Source organism: Aphis gossypii, chromosome 1, assembly GCF_020184175.1.
Source record: "Aphis gossypii isolate Hap1 chromosome 1, ASM2018417v2, whole genome shotgun sequence".
Taxonomy (NCBI): Eukaryota; Metazoa; Arthropoda; class Insecta; order Hemiptera; family Aphididae; genus Aphis; species Aphis gossypii.
The window spans coordinates 47,201,059-47,219,090 of NC_065530.1; the positions used below are offsets into that span (position 1 = coordinate 47,201,059).

The window sequence follows — 18,032 nt, forward strand, 5'->3', positions numbered from 1 at the left end:
GTGGAAATGCGTGAAAAGTAGTTCATTTAAGTGTCCAGCTATATTAAAATCAGCATTAAACAAAAAAACAATTTTAAGTACTCATCACGATCATAATCATGCATCTGATCAAAATGCTATCGAAGCCGTGAAATCTAAAATTAAAATAAAAGAAATTGCTAAAGTTTCTGGATCTACACCAAGTCAAATTTTCAATGAAATTATTAACTCAATACCCAAACAAGTTTTAAAAAAAATGCCTACAGAAGAATCAATAAAACGAACGATCCGAATGCAAAGAAGTGGAAATAACCCTGTCGAGCCAACAGATATTAATGATTTGATTATTGAAGGTATAAATGAAATATTTATAACTAGGGCTAGGATTTATATGCATTTGCATGTTTTTTTCCTTAAGTCCAAATTTAATGGTTGTCAGATTTGTCCACGATTTGGCTTATTCTCGTTTAAATAGAACCAATTTATTTTTGCATATTTTGAACACAATGCATATAATTGCATATTTATAGATTTTTGGAATTTTGACTTTTTTTAACTTAAATTTTCAAATTTTTATAATTTATTGTTAATTTTAAATGGTGTTTTTTTTCATAAAATCGATAATTTTTGGTTTATCCGTCGAATTATTGTAAATATAAAGTATAAATATTATCTATCTAAGAAATCGATATTGATTAACTCCAGGATAAATCGCATTATTTAAAATATGCACCAATAACTCAGATATATCGATATACGATTTCTGAGTCTTACAAAGAGGTCCCAAACCAGCCCTTGGTTATATCTTTAACCACCAGATTTTGAGGTAGTGCGTCAATTGCCGAATTCGACATCGTCACCGACATAAAATAGAAGAAAAAATTGTGTCAACGCATAACGCGGATTACACGTATCTATAAAGCAAAAGCAAGGGTTGATGTGGAGAAAGTAGTGGCAGAACCGCTTACCTATAAACGTAATACTTTCCTGTCAGCACGTCGGAGCCGAAACCTGCGAATGTCGGCAAAAAATTCGTGTTTCTGCAGTGGCAGTGAGACAGTGACTAACCGTAAACTTTTTTTCCGTTTACCCCGTAAACGGTGTGTAGATAGCAAATCGACCAAATGAAAATACTTTGTTTTCCCCGATTTTTTTGAAAACTGTTGAAAATATTTAATTTGTTTAACTTGGAAAATTCTTACTTTTGACCTCTACAATGTAGGTACCAAGGATATTCACTTTGCCATCGGAAACCATACCCGAAGTTTGAAATTGAAGAATTATTTCGACAAGTTATGCTGTATACAGGCACAAAAAAACACACACATCATTGTAAAATCATAAAATAGATTAAATCAATACATTCATCACTTCATCTAGAATCTAAAATTGAATTAATAAGAAACGTAAAAACCCAGAATACGGACTAAATATATTGAATTTTTATTGTTTTCGTTATCGGCTTGTTTATTAAGTGATTAAATGTATAGATAGATTGTAGAGTGTAGATCTACATATTATAAGCTGCAGTAGTGCAGTACCTATACGGTTAATAAAAGTAAACCTTTAACATTTTTCAACGTTTAAGAAGTGTTGTAATTTGAATCCTTATGTATGAAGTATGTACCGATCGACCGATCACTTCAGTGGATGTAGAGAGTTCGTTTTCTACGTATAAAAACATGTGTACAATAGTCAAATTCAGTACGTTAACTAGGAAAATACACGGTAATTAATTGTTTTTTTAATTTAAATAAATATTTCAAAATGTTTATTCATTTTTATAACTATTTCATGTTAATTTTTAGTCATGCTTTTTTTTTTAAAAATAATCGTGTTTTTTAGTTGCTTATTATGCTTTAAATCCGGGCCCTAGTAGGTAATGACTATAATGAGCATTGCCTATTTATTTGTATTTTGTATTATTCACTTGTACAAAAATTATTTCACCCCTATTAAAATTTTGATTGATATTTTATTTTAGTTCAAAAACAAATAACCATAGTATAGGTGTTTTAAATCTCTACCAGTTTTTTTATGTCATTTTTTGAGCATCATACAATTTTTATGCTATTTATTGACATTTTCAACAAATTTTCTATAAATATTATTAAATACAATTTCACTCTATTAAACAGCTTGAAAATAAAATGCAAGGTTCATTTTATGTTTTGTTACCTATTATAGCTTGTATTCAAAAATATTTAAGTTGTATAGGTTATAGGCATAAGATATATATTTTTCTTAATAATTATTTACCCAACTCAACCTAAATGTTGTTAATTTATAAATATTTGCAATTTATTTTGTTGTTAAAAATTTATGAAATTATCAACTTTTGTCTTTTATGGCTAAAGATTCAGAATTGAATACAAGGTGAAATTAATAAGTAGGTAGATTATACTTACTTTAATCAAACAATTTTATTAACAGGATTATTTTAAAGATATTTTAAGTTAAAATAATATGACAAAATTAGATATTTAAAAAAAGAATAACTATTTTAATTACTTAGTTGTAATTTAAAATTGTTATTTGAGAATACTTGAAACTCTAATTTGTATTATATTTTTTTTATTAATACAAATAACATTTTTAAATGTAATGTTTTAGACAAAAATTAAACCAACTTATTGTATTGCTAATAGTAAAATTACTCACTCAAACTACATAATATCATCAAAAATACTTAACAATTTAAGCTGATACATAATTTTCACACAGTTAGTTTTTGTATACAAAGATTTATCATTAAATTCAAACTCAACAAATATTATGTTTACTGACTTACAGCTCAATGACTAAGTAGGAGAACAGATACCCATTTATAAAATATAGATTTGCCATTTTTTTTTTTTTTTTTTTTTTTTTTATAATAAATGTTTTGAAGTATTAATAACTGAATATATTTTAAGTAGAAACACATATTGTAATGAATATGAAAATATAATATAATTAGGTATTTAAAAGTTAAAACATTGTGCAAATAATTTATGTTCTTTAAAATCTAATTTTAAAGTCTAATTTAAATAGTCAACTGAGTCAAAAATATTGAATTAAATATACTATGTGGGCCCCACAAAAAATTATTCCAAAAAATAAGTTATAAATGTTTATAAAAATTATCATTATAAAAATACATATACAATAAAATATAATATGATTACTAAAATAAATAAATCTCTAAAATAGTTCTTTATTTTAATTGATTTGGAGGCTGCAGTCTAAAAAAGTTGAGAACACCACATTTTTCTTACCAGCTTCTGATGATATCAGCGCATTATTTCTTTTATTTTATAGTTTTTGAGTAAATTTGAGTAGTTATAAAAATAAAACAAAATACCACCAGTTATTGAAAATAATATTTATGAAAGTATAATATACAGGTTTTTTAAAATTTAATGGTACTTCATTTATTTTGACACAATATTGAAATAAAACTGTAAGCCAAACCTTAAAAAATATCATTATTTATAATTTTTATGATAAATTATTTAAAAATACCTTAAAATCACAAAAAACTACTTTGTATAAATGAATTTTGATTTTGTTTTGCACTGGGACCAAAGATATAACAAATAGTATGCTAATATGCTCTGAAAACAGTTCCAAAAAAATTATGAAATCAAATAAAGCCAATTTTTTAAAATACAATAAAGTATATTTTTTTGAATAGTTTATATTAGTAATTAAAAATTAAAACAGTCATCTTAATGTATAATTTTTAATAAAATAAAATTAACACAGTTGTCATTCTGCTACAAATAAAAATTGAGATAAAAATTGTCCAACACCTCCTACTAGTTTCAATTGCAAAAAAGTTTGTTCATTTTTTATGAGAAATAAATGAATTTTACTGAATATTACTCAGTTGAAACAACAATATAATTTAGACAAATATCATGACAACCTTAACAAAAAGCATACATGTAAGTTCGAGTAAAATTAAAAATCAAAATTGAAATTAAAAAATAAATTACAATTACTAAAATAATATAAGATTTTAAATTTAAAAAAAAAGAATAGATTAGGTTACGTAATATATTAATTTTTTTCTTAATCTAATAATAAGAATGCTAGATAAATGTATAATCTTAAACTGAACCAAGGGATTTAGTATAATAATTCAAGCATACAAAACTTGTGAGATTCTGATATTATACTAAACCTCCAAACATGTTAAAATGTCATTAAAAATGCTTCACAAAAGCGGTTTAGAAAAATATCAAAACATTATTTAGCAAACACTTTCAGTAGGAATAGCATGTTTTTATCATATCACAAGATCAAATGTATGTTTGAAAATCATACAAATTTTCTTGGTTAGTTTTAACAAGCATAAAATGGACACAAAATAATTAAAAATAAAACTAGTAGAAAAAGAATAAGAATATATATACAAGGAGATAATGGCTGTACTGGTGATATAAGTAGATTTTCCAAATATTCTAATACTGTAATTACACTTAAAGATAAATAAAAACTGCAAATGTGAGAAACCCACTGGCAAACCTTACATGGAAATTTTTAACACTATATTTTAACTGCTAATCAAATATATGCCATACAATTTAAATAATCAGATCAACAATTTTTAATATATTTCAATTCAATAGTCCTTTGGCTTTGTAAACATCCCGCAATAGTGATTTCAGATACTTAATTTCTCTGGCTAGTTCTTTAGCTTCATCCTTGAGTGTATCATTTCTTTGCAAAAGTTGTTTTTCTTCTACTACAGATTCCTTGATTTCAGCTTTTTTCTTCATTCTGTACCTTGTTGCTGCATTTTTGTTTTGTTCTTTTTTACGTAACCGCTTTTCTTCGTTGGGTGCCTTTGGAGTGTACGGTTTGTCTCGTTTAGTTGTTATATCACTGTATGAATCAGTATGGCTACTAGCGTCCGACGACATAAAGTCTGACAATGTATCTTCATCGACTACCAATTGACTGAGTTCTTCTGGTTGCATATCATCCAGCATGGACATGAGGACATCAGTGTCTTTGGGACTTTCTGGAGGTGTCAATGAAGCGGGTGGGACATAGTTGAATTTTGGCTGAATGGTTGTTTCATGGCAATACATAGGTGCATATTGTTGGGTTGGATATGGTTGGTACTGAATAGCTTTGTTAGAAGGGACAAATTTCTGATATTCCATTGGTTTCATTTCAATGTTATTTGGAGAAGTGTTTGTCATAAAATCATCAAATATTGGAAGGTCTATGAATTTCTCTTCATTTAACCAATCTGTGATAGTTTCAGATTCTAAAAAAAAAAAATATATGCTGTGTTAAATTGCTTTTTTTAAACCTTTGGTTACATTTCAAAACAATTAAAAAAAATAATCACTAAATAAGAGGATAATAACTAAAATCACATTTATTTATGTTATTTAATGTCAGTACAGAATAAATTACCAACATTTTTTTTTACTAAATATAGTTTTTAAGTAATAATATCTTATTTTGTATTGACACATTACTATTAACTGTTATACGCTACTATTCAATACAGCAAATATTATTTTAACTTAAAAAAATCTAACATATTAGCATGTATTATTGTGTGTATGTCACAGATATAATTGACTTACCATAAAATTACTATTAGAGTATATTTTATAGAACATTTCTGAGTGGTTCATTTTATTAAACTAATTCTTAATTATTTATTGAAAATAATATGAAAACTTAACCAATTTAATTTAATTTTTATTAAAAAATAAATGTTTTAAAAAAAAAAAATTCCACATTGGAAATTTGTACTGTGCAATAAAAACAATATGTTCTCATCTAAAAATTGAATTGCCTCTAATAATAACTTAAGTTACAACATAACTACTGATAATGGTATAGTGCATACTGTTTTATAAGAACAAGACAAATTAAAGTGTTCTATCCTTTCAAATACAGTAACCAATGGAAATTATTACTAATACTAATGATTTGATTTGATAAAATATGATTTCTCTTCATATAGACATGATTGACATTAATAATTGTGATTAATTTAGTTATAATTCTGGGTAAATCACAAAACTACATATAAAGAAATAGATCGATCAAAACTATCACTGACAATATACAATACAATAGTATACCAGCATATTTATCCTATGATAAGTAATGACCTTTGATGAAGTGACCCAAATAGAGCATAAAACATTAAGACAACTGCTGCTCATCTGCTTATCTTAATAGTCAACCCGACTTATAATAGTTGTCATTAAATATATGAGTATATTAATATAAGAAAAAAATATCTTTGGATGTCAATCTAGCTGAAAAGAGTCATGCGATAAAACTGTAATTATTTTAATTATTGTACATGTCCCCCGAGTAGCAGAATGTTATTAATATATTATAATATGTATTTGCTTACAGTAACAATACAACGAATTCCAAAAGTAACAAAGGACAGCATAATTTATCATCATACTATAATTTGATTATTATTAATTATATCACTAGACACAGTCAAAATGTCAAGGAAATTTTCAAATAGACTAAAATATAATATATCCAATTGTATGATCTATTCTACTAAATATTACTGTTTTTATAAAATATATAAATATATATAGTCTTGTAAAAGTTTTACAACTACAAAGTCCAAGATATTAAATGTATTTCCTTAATAGAAAAATTTATATTAATACAAATAATACAAGGAATATTACAATGACATTGATTTTTAGATTAAAAAAATATTATAAATACTCAGAATACTGGACCTTGTGCTTAACATCTTACAAACAACAATATAATTTAATAAATACTTTTCTATAATATTATTATTTATTACATATATTTTTTTAAATGTTATATTTCAATTAAAAACAATTTAACATATTCGATTAGTTATTAATATGTTGTAGTATTAACATGAAATAAATATTGAAGTTGAAAATAAATTAAAATTGGGAGCCATACTCACTTGAAATTTTAAAATAGTATAAATACTTATGTATATCTGCTTACTTTATAAAAATGTTTGAGGGACCTTCATATCAATTTTTTAAACATGAGGACATAGTTGAAAACCATTTCTATTGTATTTAAAATTTAAAAATTAAGAAAGCGCCATAAGTATTATTGTAACCAGCAAGACTTTTATTATTTAGTTAATATTTATTTACAGTCAACGAGAAATTATATTACATTTTTCATGTTGGTTTTTCAACACTACCCATTTTAATAATTATATAGTTCCCGATATACCGCAGGTTTGTAGGTCAGATGATTGTCTCTAATTTTGGATAACATTCATATTATATCCTTTTTATAATAATACCCCTTGACCTATATAATAATATAATGTTAACTATACTTTAAATGTTTCTTAAAATCGAGTCGTAAAAAGACATAAAAATAGGAACTGTACTTCAATATTCTAGTCATAATGTTTTCATTAAAATTCAAGTCTCGTGTAATAATTAAGTCTTGACAGATATCTCAAAGCTGATTAACTAGGTATGTTACATTAATTCATTTTCCAAGCATTTAGAAATTAATAAAAATTATTTAATACTTATCATATATATATATATTATGTATGTATTTAATTACTTATAACTAATTAAATTTAAAACAGAGTTAAACGAATATCCATATGAATGGTCAATTGATGATTTTCTCAGAAATAAGACAGTACAAACATAAATATTCAACATTTTTAATAGGTTTTGAAATGAAAAATATATTATACATCAACAAAATTAAATGTTAAATTCATTATACCTATTATAAAATAATGCATATTCATCTTCAATAAAATATATAGGTTACCAAATTTAAAATTACGTATTAATTTTTCTGTAAAATAATGAAATAATAAGAAAAAACTAGTATTGTAGTATAAAAAATGTTTAGGAATCCCGCCGATCTAACCGTCAGTAACATATTGTATATTGGTAATAATGCAATACAACATGCTTACCGTTCTTAATAGCCACGGACACATTTTCAAGACTAAACCATATACTTATATTTAGATACGTGCTTTAAAAATACGCTATTGATCGAACATTTGAAACATAATAAATTCAAATTAAAAAAGATTAAATTATACTGAGCCTACATTATCTTGACAAATAAATAATGTAAACTATATTATAAACAATACCGAGAAAATTACGACAACCCTAAGTAAAAATACGTTTTCGTCAACACGAAATATCTACCAAATTACATTTTTACCCTATTAAAAATGAATTAAATTTAAAAAAAAATGTAGATGCATCAACGTACCAGAGGAGGACCAATGAGATGAAATCATTCCGGTAGCCATGTGCTGTGTTATCATCAGCCTTGGCGTGTTTTGACACGAAACCAAATATCTAGTTATTGCGAAATTTATATAAATACCAGACAGCAGATTATATACACAAAGTAGTCCTATGGTAATATTCTAATATATGTTTGTATAATAAATTACATAAAACAATCGAAACAAAAAATTAAACAATCATATATAGGTATCCAAATTAAATGAAATTTAGTAATAACAATTAAAACAATATAATAATGGTAAATTTCGATATTTGGTTTCACTTGTAAGGCGTGCAAAATTTTGCTCTTTTACCGTTCACCTTCTTTTTACCAATTTTTGCGAATTGAAAATAATTTGCCTGCTCCAGGTGTAATGATAGATGAACTTCATAATCACACAACTATGTGATGTGTTGCGACCTACCATGTGAACGAAAATACATCTATTATACAAAGTATATAAACTTTTAACGAACAACTGGTTGCGCCGCGCGAGAAGTTGACTGAACACTGCGGGACGGACAGACACGCCACCGCTTTGGTACCTCTATCTCACACAAAGACTCCCGACAACAAATCTCCCTTCTCCTCCTATATTTGCAATTAGTATTATTAACATTGTTATTATTATTGTTCCTTTACTTCTAATAGCATGTTTACGCGTTCCTAGCGATGTACGCGCCTATTAATTTTTTTACAAGTTTTTCTCTATTTTGTGCACAGATAAAACATAATTGGAGTATATTATTAAAATATCATTTAATATTGTAAATATATTTATCATTATACGCATATATTAACATACGCAAGTATAACAAGGTGAACCGCTATTATTATGTATATTGATCTAAAGCCGGATAATTTCTTACTACATAGTTGGCAACCGAATTTCAAATCAAAATATAGTGGTAATAGTAGTAGTGGTGGTAGGTAACAGAAATAGTAGGAGTTAAGCACCAGTATTTAGTACCTGTTTAGTGGCTTGTATCATTAAAGGAATAGTAGAAATGAGGTATTATAGAACTTGTAATAGTAGTACTGTAGTCTGTGGCAGTAGGAATAGTAATACTGTAGCAGTCAGGGTCATTCTAAATAAATAATAATCACGGGGGATGTACAATAGCTTATAATGTGCTATAGATTGTCTTCGAAGATAAAAAATGGTTATAATAGTTTATTTTCACTTTACTATATGATTATATTTGTGACACTACCTACATTCCATATTTATTATTTCAAGAGCCATCAGATTATTTGAATGAATTAGATTAACAATGATGTTTTCTTTCATTTTTGTGTCTGCTATAAAATGTGATCAAATATTTAACATTAAGTGTGATTTCTAGTAAAAAATTGCTTCTATTTGTGTTACTACTTATGGGATCAAAAGTAAGAAATCACCAGGCATTTTATTAAAATTTGGAAAATGATAATAAGCAACAAGAATATTCTTATAACGTCAGTTATCGACAAATTTTAATATAATTGGATATTAAAAAAAAAAAAAAAAAAAAATCAATTTTAGTTTGTTATTATTTAACTAACTTGTATTTCATCAATCATCATTACTTACATCAACACAAAATTTTCTGTAAGCAATGCATTTTACGAAATTTAGACTAAATTTAAGATAGCATATGCAATAATTCTTATACCCCTACTCTGTGAAAAATTGATGTTGAGTTGTAATTTTAAATATACACGATGTTTTAATTAAACTTTTAAAACAAGTTTAAAATCTTGAAATTGTTTTTTTATGAGCCAAATGTGAAGGCCTACAGTCATTGTTGTTGAACGTTATCATTAGATAGTGAATATTTTGAATAATTGACACTTAACAGTTACATTATTACAGACAGTACGTTAATAAGAGTTAAAAGCTTAAGGCTGAAGTTTTATTTATGTATATTGCATATTCATTTAATGTTTTAAAAAAATATATTTTTAGTGTAACCAATAAAAGAGCTAGACAAATTATATGACAATTATCGTCAACTGATAATCATAGAGAAAAATGTTGATAGGGTTTTGAGTATTTTTTTTATAAACTGTATTCTATATTAATATTTAAAAAAAAAATCAAACATCTTCATAATATATTAATATACATAAGTAACTATTTTTAATCATAGATCTATATTGTTACTAACTACTTAACTCCAATTAAAATTAACATGTTTGTATTTGTGTAATAATAACATTTCAAGAAACTTCATTTTAAAACAAATTCAACAATAGGATATTTAAGAAATCATAAAATTATCTCAAAGTAGAAGTAAAGAGCTATACATTTTACAAGGTTTTTGTTGTTGGAAAATAATTTCTAGGACATTACAAATTTTATGTTTCACACTTCTACATATAATTTAAAGGCATAAATTCACTAACTAGAAAGAAACAATTTTTATTTTTTTTTAAAAAATAAATTAATTTATACCCAACCATTAACACAATTATTTTTATTGAATCAAATTTATTTGATATTTGTTAATATTCAACTGTGTTTAATTACTTTAATTCCTATTTATATTCATATATTAAGTATGTGTTATATAATAAATAATAATCATAAAGGTTTAATAAAAAATTATATGATAAATACAAGTATTTAATTTTTATTGCTACACAACTTTTTGAATGTGAAAATAAAAGTGATCAAAGCTCAAAGACTATCAGAAATTGTATAGAACAATCAAGTTTCTATGAACACTTCATTAATGAAATAATAATATATTAAAAATTAATGTTTTGTAATTTTATCAGTTTGTTCAATTATTTAAAAAAAATCTTTGAAATAAGATAATGATAGATGATTAAGTGTCAATATATAATGATTAAGCCAACTATAACATTTCATAAACCAACACCAATTTTTATGTTTTATACTATAAAGAGTTTAAGATTAAATTATTTTAATTTTAAATTTATCGATTTTAATTAATATATTTATAGATTGTATTTAATTTAATTACTGAATACTTCTTAATATTAATTAATAACAATTTGAAAATAAATAAATAACTTTGTCAATATTTTAACTTTTAATGTTTAAATTAATTAATTTTCAATAACTAAGTTATTTTTCATTATCATCATAATTATATATTATACATTTTATTTTTAATATAGCTCCTAATTTAGAGATAAATTATAATTAATATGATATACATTAATATTATATTACAAAAGTCACTAATTGATTGAAATTCATGCATGATGAATTCTTGTTATTATTTATAAGTCTGTTATGGTTTTAATACTTTTTATACTAAAAATTACTTATAAATATATTAATCCAAACCTTATTCATTAAACACTTGATACATAACTCTATGGCTAAGGTAAAAATTGTAACAGAAATAAATTTACCTGAAATCATCTCAGATATGGTGACATTAGAACATATAGTCTCATACATTTTAAACTTGTGACAATGACTATTTCCAAATAATAAATGAGATGCTGTCGTTAGTAGATTGATACGTAAACTTTGACTACCTAACTAAATGTTATTACTTTAATGGTAGAAAAGTGACTAAACACTCCACAATAATTGCATCAGTGTTTGGCCAGCTATATAAAATAATAGATTAGAGCTTAGGATACTTCAAAGCTGCTGTAGAGTGTAGCCCAATGAATATTTTGATCGGAAACCATAAAATCACGTCTGTTATCTATAATTTTTTTAGACACATTGTGTAGCTTTCTAAGGATTAGTAATAACTAATCTATGTTATTGATAATGATGTGCTTCAGACTTCAAAACACTAATTATTAGGTAGTTCATGGATTTTTAATATAGACACCTTAAAACAGTCAAACTTAAGGCATTTGTATTTTCAAAACTAACAGTCAGAAATTATTACGATTTTGGATTTTGATTAAAAAAGTTACATAGATTCATAATATTGAAGAACAATTCAAGTATTTTCACATTAAAAACACACTACTTATATACAGTGATTTTAATATAAATAGGTACTTCTATTATATTGATGCTATAACATAATTGTATAAGCTACTTTTTTTTTTTGTTAATTTTATAAAGTATAGTACCTATTATAATATCATAAATGAAAAAAATACCTACCATCATTTTTATCATATAATTTGTCAAGGTATTCTAATAATTTTCCAGCCATGTCACTCCTTGTTAGTTTATCCCATTCTGTGTCGTTTAAATTACATATTGCTTTAGAAGACAGAGCAGCTGTCGGCTCGTTGCTTAAAAGCAACGAGCTGCTTGGTTGTACTACTTGCGACATTCCTGACATTTTGTAATGGATTGGGTATATTGTTAAACGGAGTGAAAAGTATGCTGTTGATGATTTGCGTTGAAATGCTCTTGATGGTGGCACCATCTTTGAATAGGGAAGCCATATTGGCACTAAAAATAAAAAAATAAATAAATAATTAAAACTAATATTTCAGAAAAAATAATATATATTTTCTAAAATTCAAATAATAGATATATTTTTACACCTTGCGTCCTTAAAACTATATTTTTACCCAAGATGATAAATGTTATATTTAATATCTATTTATAGTAAATTTAGAGACAATAGTTGAATAATTATTGTTTCAATTAGATTATTATTATAATTTAATTATTATGAACAATAATATTTTTACAACTCTTATTACAAACTGTTTCAGATTATAAAATAATGTATATACATAAATATTTCCAACTTTCAAAATAGGTGGAAATATTTAAAATACTTATTAAATATAATATACAGAATAGAAGATCTCTTAAAAATTGAAACATTTAAGTTCTCAATACTTTGAAGTAAAAGGCTATTATAAATACTTATGGTGTATGTTAACTCAACATATTTTTAATATTTTCTAACCCCTTTACATTTTGAATTGATTGAACGATTATAATAAACAATGAATAGTATTAGCAGTGCTGAGTATTCACCAATTAAAAAATTTAAGTTAGGCAAGAAAGTAATTTTCTAACTAAGTGGTTGATTTTAATTCATAATTTAATAATTTGACAAGTTGAAGCTATTAATAACTATTACATATAATATATTTGATAAAAAATAATAAATTGAGGTGCATACAAATATATGTTATTAAATATTTACATTGTATAAACCTTAAAGTTTAGTATAACCTTGTAATTTTAATGAAAAAATACATATTATTAATACTATATTATTATCCGAGATAATGAACAAAAGGTAAATACAATTTAATAAGAGCTAGTTTTCACTGAACCTAGTTTATCTATATTTATTCATTAAGATTAATACTATTACATTATTAGTACACTAAATTTTGTTGTACCTCCTTTAAAGTTTAAAAGATAAGAAAATGGCAATCCTTATAATTTACTACTTGAATATTAATTAAATATATATAAGTTTAATGTGCTACACTTATTGTAATTTTATAGTCTTGATTTTAGACAGAAACTCTACAAACTCAACCAATTCATAATATAAGATGACATCACATATTTAATATACCTAATAATACAATTATTCAATTCTATGTCGTAAGAAATGTTGTTATTTAAATTATATCAAACTATAAGATTATCAAATAATAATAATAATAATAATAAAATTGGTAGCAAGGTTTGAGAGAAAGTCAATTAAAACTAGACGTGGATCACCTACATTCTAAAACCAATTGATGGATGCGTTAACCTAAGGGCAGGGCATGTATGTATGGTAATGCTGAGAAAATCGACAACAGCATTAGATTTTTCTTTAAGTCCTAGATAAGATACAGCATGGCAAAAAAAAATAGGGGTACAATATTACATTCTAAAAAAGTGTGAGAAACAACAGCTATATCACAGAATGCATTAAATAAAATAATATTTTATTCTGTGGTAATATCGTCTAATGATTACGGTAGACACAGCGAGCACAAGCCGACAGACGTGCTACCGTTGTCGATAAATCCGTAACAATTGGGGTGGAACAACGGTGGTGAATGGGTACCTAATATTATCGTCGCGTACGTGCTAAGTGTATATCAGTCACAACAAGCCACTCGGTGACACGCCACTAACATACGTCAACGGCAGTGACGTACTTCGGCACAGGTATAGGCCATGTGCGGGTACACGCACGCACGCCGATACCAAAATATTATGTCGTCAAGCCGAAGCCCGAAGGTTCGACCTGCTATTCACCATAGTCATCACTGTCACGTCGCCGGCCGATTATTATTTATACTACCGCAGAGCCGGCGGCCCAGACGTCGATCGCGGTGTGTGCAATCTATACCCCTACTATTATAATACAACACTGTAATCGTTTGAAGATGCACTCGACCACGACGTAGCGTAATCGAATGACATATTATAATAATAATCGAATCGCTCACCTCGCCGTCGCGGACATGATCGTTTGGTCGGGTTTGGGCACACGGCCGTGTGCGGGCAGAACGGTGTCTGTGGGGATCACTTCATCTCGGCGGTGGCATGCGGCTCGCTCGTAGTAGAATATAGATCGCTGTCGAATGTGAACTGAAACGCTATAGGTACAAGCGAAATGGGAAAAGGCACGAACGACAGAGGTTAACGGCAGTTGTTTAATCCATATGGCTTACGGGGTCAGAAGTGAAAGCGGTTGGCGTACGTAGTGAACGAAAAAAACAGAGCGTCGGTGCGTGTTTTGACTCGTGGTGGTGGTGGTACATGCAGCCGTACAGGTAGAGGTGGTAATTAATAGGTGGTACAAGTAGTGGTGGTAGTGGTAGTATTGTGGTCGAAATATCGATGGAAGTAGTACCTAACCTGGATGTGGCGGATGGCGGTGATCGCGTTTCCGTGCACAGGGGTCACAGTGTCAACAATCGATTACCAAGAAAAATGTGCTATCGAACGCTAATATTATCGATATTATGATACATAATAATAATATTTAATAAGAATTAATAATAATATGATTAATATAATATTATTATCGTGGACTTGTGAGTTGTGGTAGTATGGTACGTCCGACTAGGAGAAAATATAATTGTTCTGAACTATACGCAATTTAAATACGTTCTTCGCCCAAAAAACAAGAACAGTAATACTTTTAAATTCATTTTTCGATTTTCATAGCAGTTAAATGTGGTTGATTTCTCGCATATCGATATAAAACCAAAATCCAATAATATCGATTAACACACGGTTTTTTTAATGCCGATGTGTGTACGCACGCGCATAACCTGTGCAATTCGCTTATCGAATATCGATAAAATGTTATGTGGATAAGCACATTTTAAATTTTTAACTTTATCTATTACAGCTCTACTGCTGTAGATATGATAGCGGTTTTTATTATTATATAAATAAATATTTTCCTATTTCTATTTTCTACGACGCACATCGCGATATGGCACCTCGGCGATCCGACTGATCACGCGATTAGTATAGTAATTTGTAATATTTTAAATTATTATAAATAAAATATAACAACAGTAAGCTATAAGGCTATAATGCTAATAAATAATAATAATAATGATAAAAAAAACAACTGCAATCGCTTCAGATATGATAGATACATAATATTAGTATTATTATATATTTATATCTGTTATAATCACGTAGATAATAGGTATACAATTTATGTTTTATTATATATATTTTTTAATACATCCCACTTTACTACTCGTTAATTAACCGTTATCAGACTTTGGTTCTTAGAATTTGAACACATTTTAAATGGAAATAATAATATAATATTATTTTTTAATTTTAATATGTCCATACTTTGTTGTATATTTTCGGTACGATTGTGCAAAATGAATTATTTATTATACCAATAAATTATTTTGTTTTAACTAGGTATAAAAATTATATTCGTACCAAGTTTATATTTTAGCTGTCTGTTTATGTATCTACGTCACAATAATATTTAGAAAGTTTATTGAACTAAGCATAATCCGTAATAATTGTGTGTAAACGTGAGCGATTGTAATCGTTCACCGACAGATAAAACACGATCGTTTAAAATAATATATAATATTAAATTATTAGAATGATCGACATTCGACGACGTATATTAGTTAAGTCTCAATTGACTAGATTACAAATGGTTTAATTAAATTATTATATTATTTTCTGGGATGGGGTCTATTATGTAAAAAAAAAAGTAATAATAAAACACGAGGACGTATGACACATATTATTGTGTATCACGTGAACGTGTGAATGGTTCAGTCATATTCGAACTTGAACTCGTAAGGTGCCAACTTTAATTTTTTATTTAAAGCCCATATTGTTCAATTTTTCGAATTAAATACTTTAAGAATTCAGTCGATTTACCTTTATATATTATATTATCTTATTGACGTATTATTATGAAAATTTGTAATTTGTGTAAGCTAAATTGGAGTCAGAAAATCTTGGCTCAACCATTTAATGAATCAACCAAAATACGTGTTGTGCTTAATAATTATCAGTATTATATATTTTTACTGATATCTATATTTTTTAAACCTTTTAAGAAATTTAAGAATAAGTTGACCAAAATTTTAAAAATGCACAACTTACTTACCTACTATACCAAAGTAACTACCAATAAACCAAGTATACAATATAATTACATATTTTTTATAAATATTGTAGTACATAATATATTAATTAATTAACTGTAATTTTTCTACGATAGATTAGATAATATTATGAATTAGTATAGTTTAGATTAATTATTTGAATTTCCTATAAGTAGATAATAAACATAGGTACCTTATACGTTTATACATATGCATTTATACCAGTATTGCTATAATATAACCTTAACAGCAAGCAGTAATTTGAATATTTAGACATGTAGATTTCTACTCTACTTCATACTTTTATAATAAATTAATTTTATTTTTTTAATTTTTTTTTATTTTTTATGTAAATGTTATAGTAGATAAACGTGATACTAATATAGTAAAGATAATTAATAATGTGTTAAGTAAAGAGTAAAGACTTAAAGTGGTTTCTTAAATGTAAGCTGAGAGAGAGGGACTAAAATTTTAGGAATATTACGTAATTGTTGTATTAAAAGATAGGTGTCACACAAAACAGTTGTCAAAACCTTTATTTGGTGGGATTATGACATATGTTGTATAATTGTAGATATTATAAAAATTTTAATTTCTTTGAGGTATTCCGATTTTATTTAATTAGTAGGTAATCGAATAAAACGAGTTCAAAATTATTGTAATATCATTTGTCAACACATTTTTAATCCTTAATGTATAGTAAGATTAAAAATAAATTAATTCGTCTACAGTCTGTTTATTAACCATCAATACAAAATTATATAACAGCCAATATCTAGGTATTTTTTTATTTTTTGATATGGCTAAATGTCTAATATCTAATTAAACATTAAATATTTTTTTCCAGTTATGGTTTTTGATCTACTCTCTGATTAGGTACCTATACTTAATTCTAAATATTTTTAATATTATTTTCCTATATACCAATTCTTCTCCAGTTATTTATTATTAACTTGATAACTTGTTAATGCAATATGTATAATATTATGATTATATTAAAAATTTTGATTTTATAAATATATTTTGGCGTCCAGGCAATAAAATTATCGGTATGGAATACATATAATTTATAAATTAATTAAAATGGACAAAAATAGTGTAAATTTATAGTCCATACTACAAAGGTATTTTTTTTCAATAAAGAAAATCACTGCTTAGTGTTCACTTTTCTAGTTTAATATTAAAAAAGTAATTCTGAAAAAAGGTTCTGCGCTCTCACAGTGGCATGCATGATGAAAATTCAGTAAATTACAATGGCGTCAGTAATGGTG

At 26.2% G+C, this 18,032-nt stretch overlaps 1 protein-coding gene and 1 long non-coding RNA gene across 2 annotated transcripts; one reads left to right on the plus strand and one right to left on the minus strand.

Moving 5' to 3' along the window:
- Positions 1–1,503: 1,503 nt before the first annotated feature.
- On the plus strand, positions 1,504–6,800 carry LOC126550451 (uncharacterized). Its single transcript, XR_007604538.1, has 3 exons — positions 1,504–1,707; positions 5,991–6,282; positions 6,361–6,800. It is a non-coding gene; the product is annotated as an uncharacterized LOC126550451 (long non-coding RNA).
- LOC114122290 (activating transcription factor of chaperone) lies at positions 3,781–15,004 on the minus strand. The gene is made up of 3 exons (XM_027984901.2): positions 14,602–15,004; positions 12,338–12,634; positions 3,781–5,242 (listed from the first exon to the last, which is right to left on the minus strand). The coding sequence occupies exons 2-3, from the start codon at positions 12,606–12,608 to the stop codon at positions 4,584–4,586; spliced, it is 930 nt and encodes a 309-aa protein (XP_027840702.1). The 5' UTR covers positions 12,609–12,634; positions 14,602–15,004; the 3' UTR covers positions 3,781–4,583.
- Between the last annotated feature and the right edge of the window lie 3,028 nt (positions 15,005–18,032).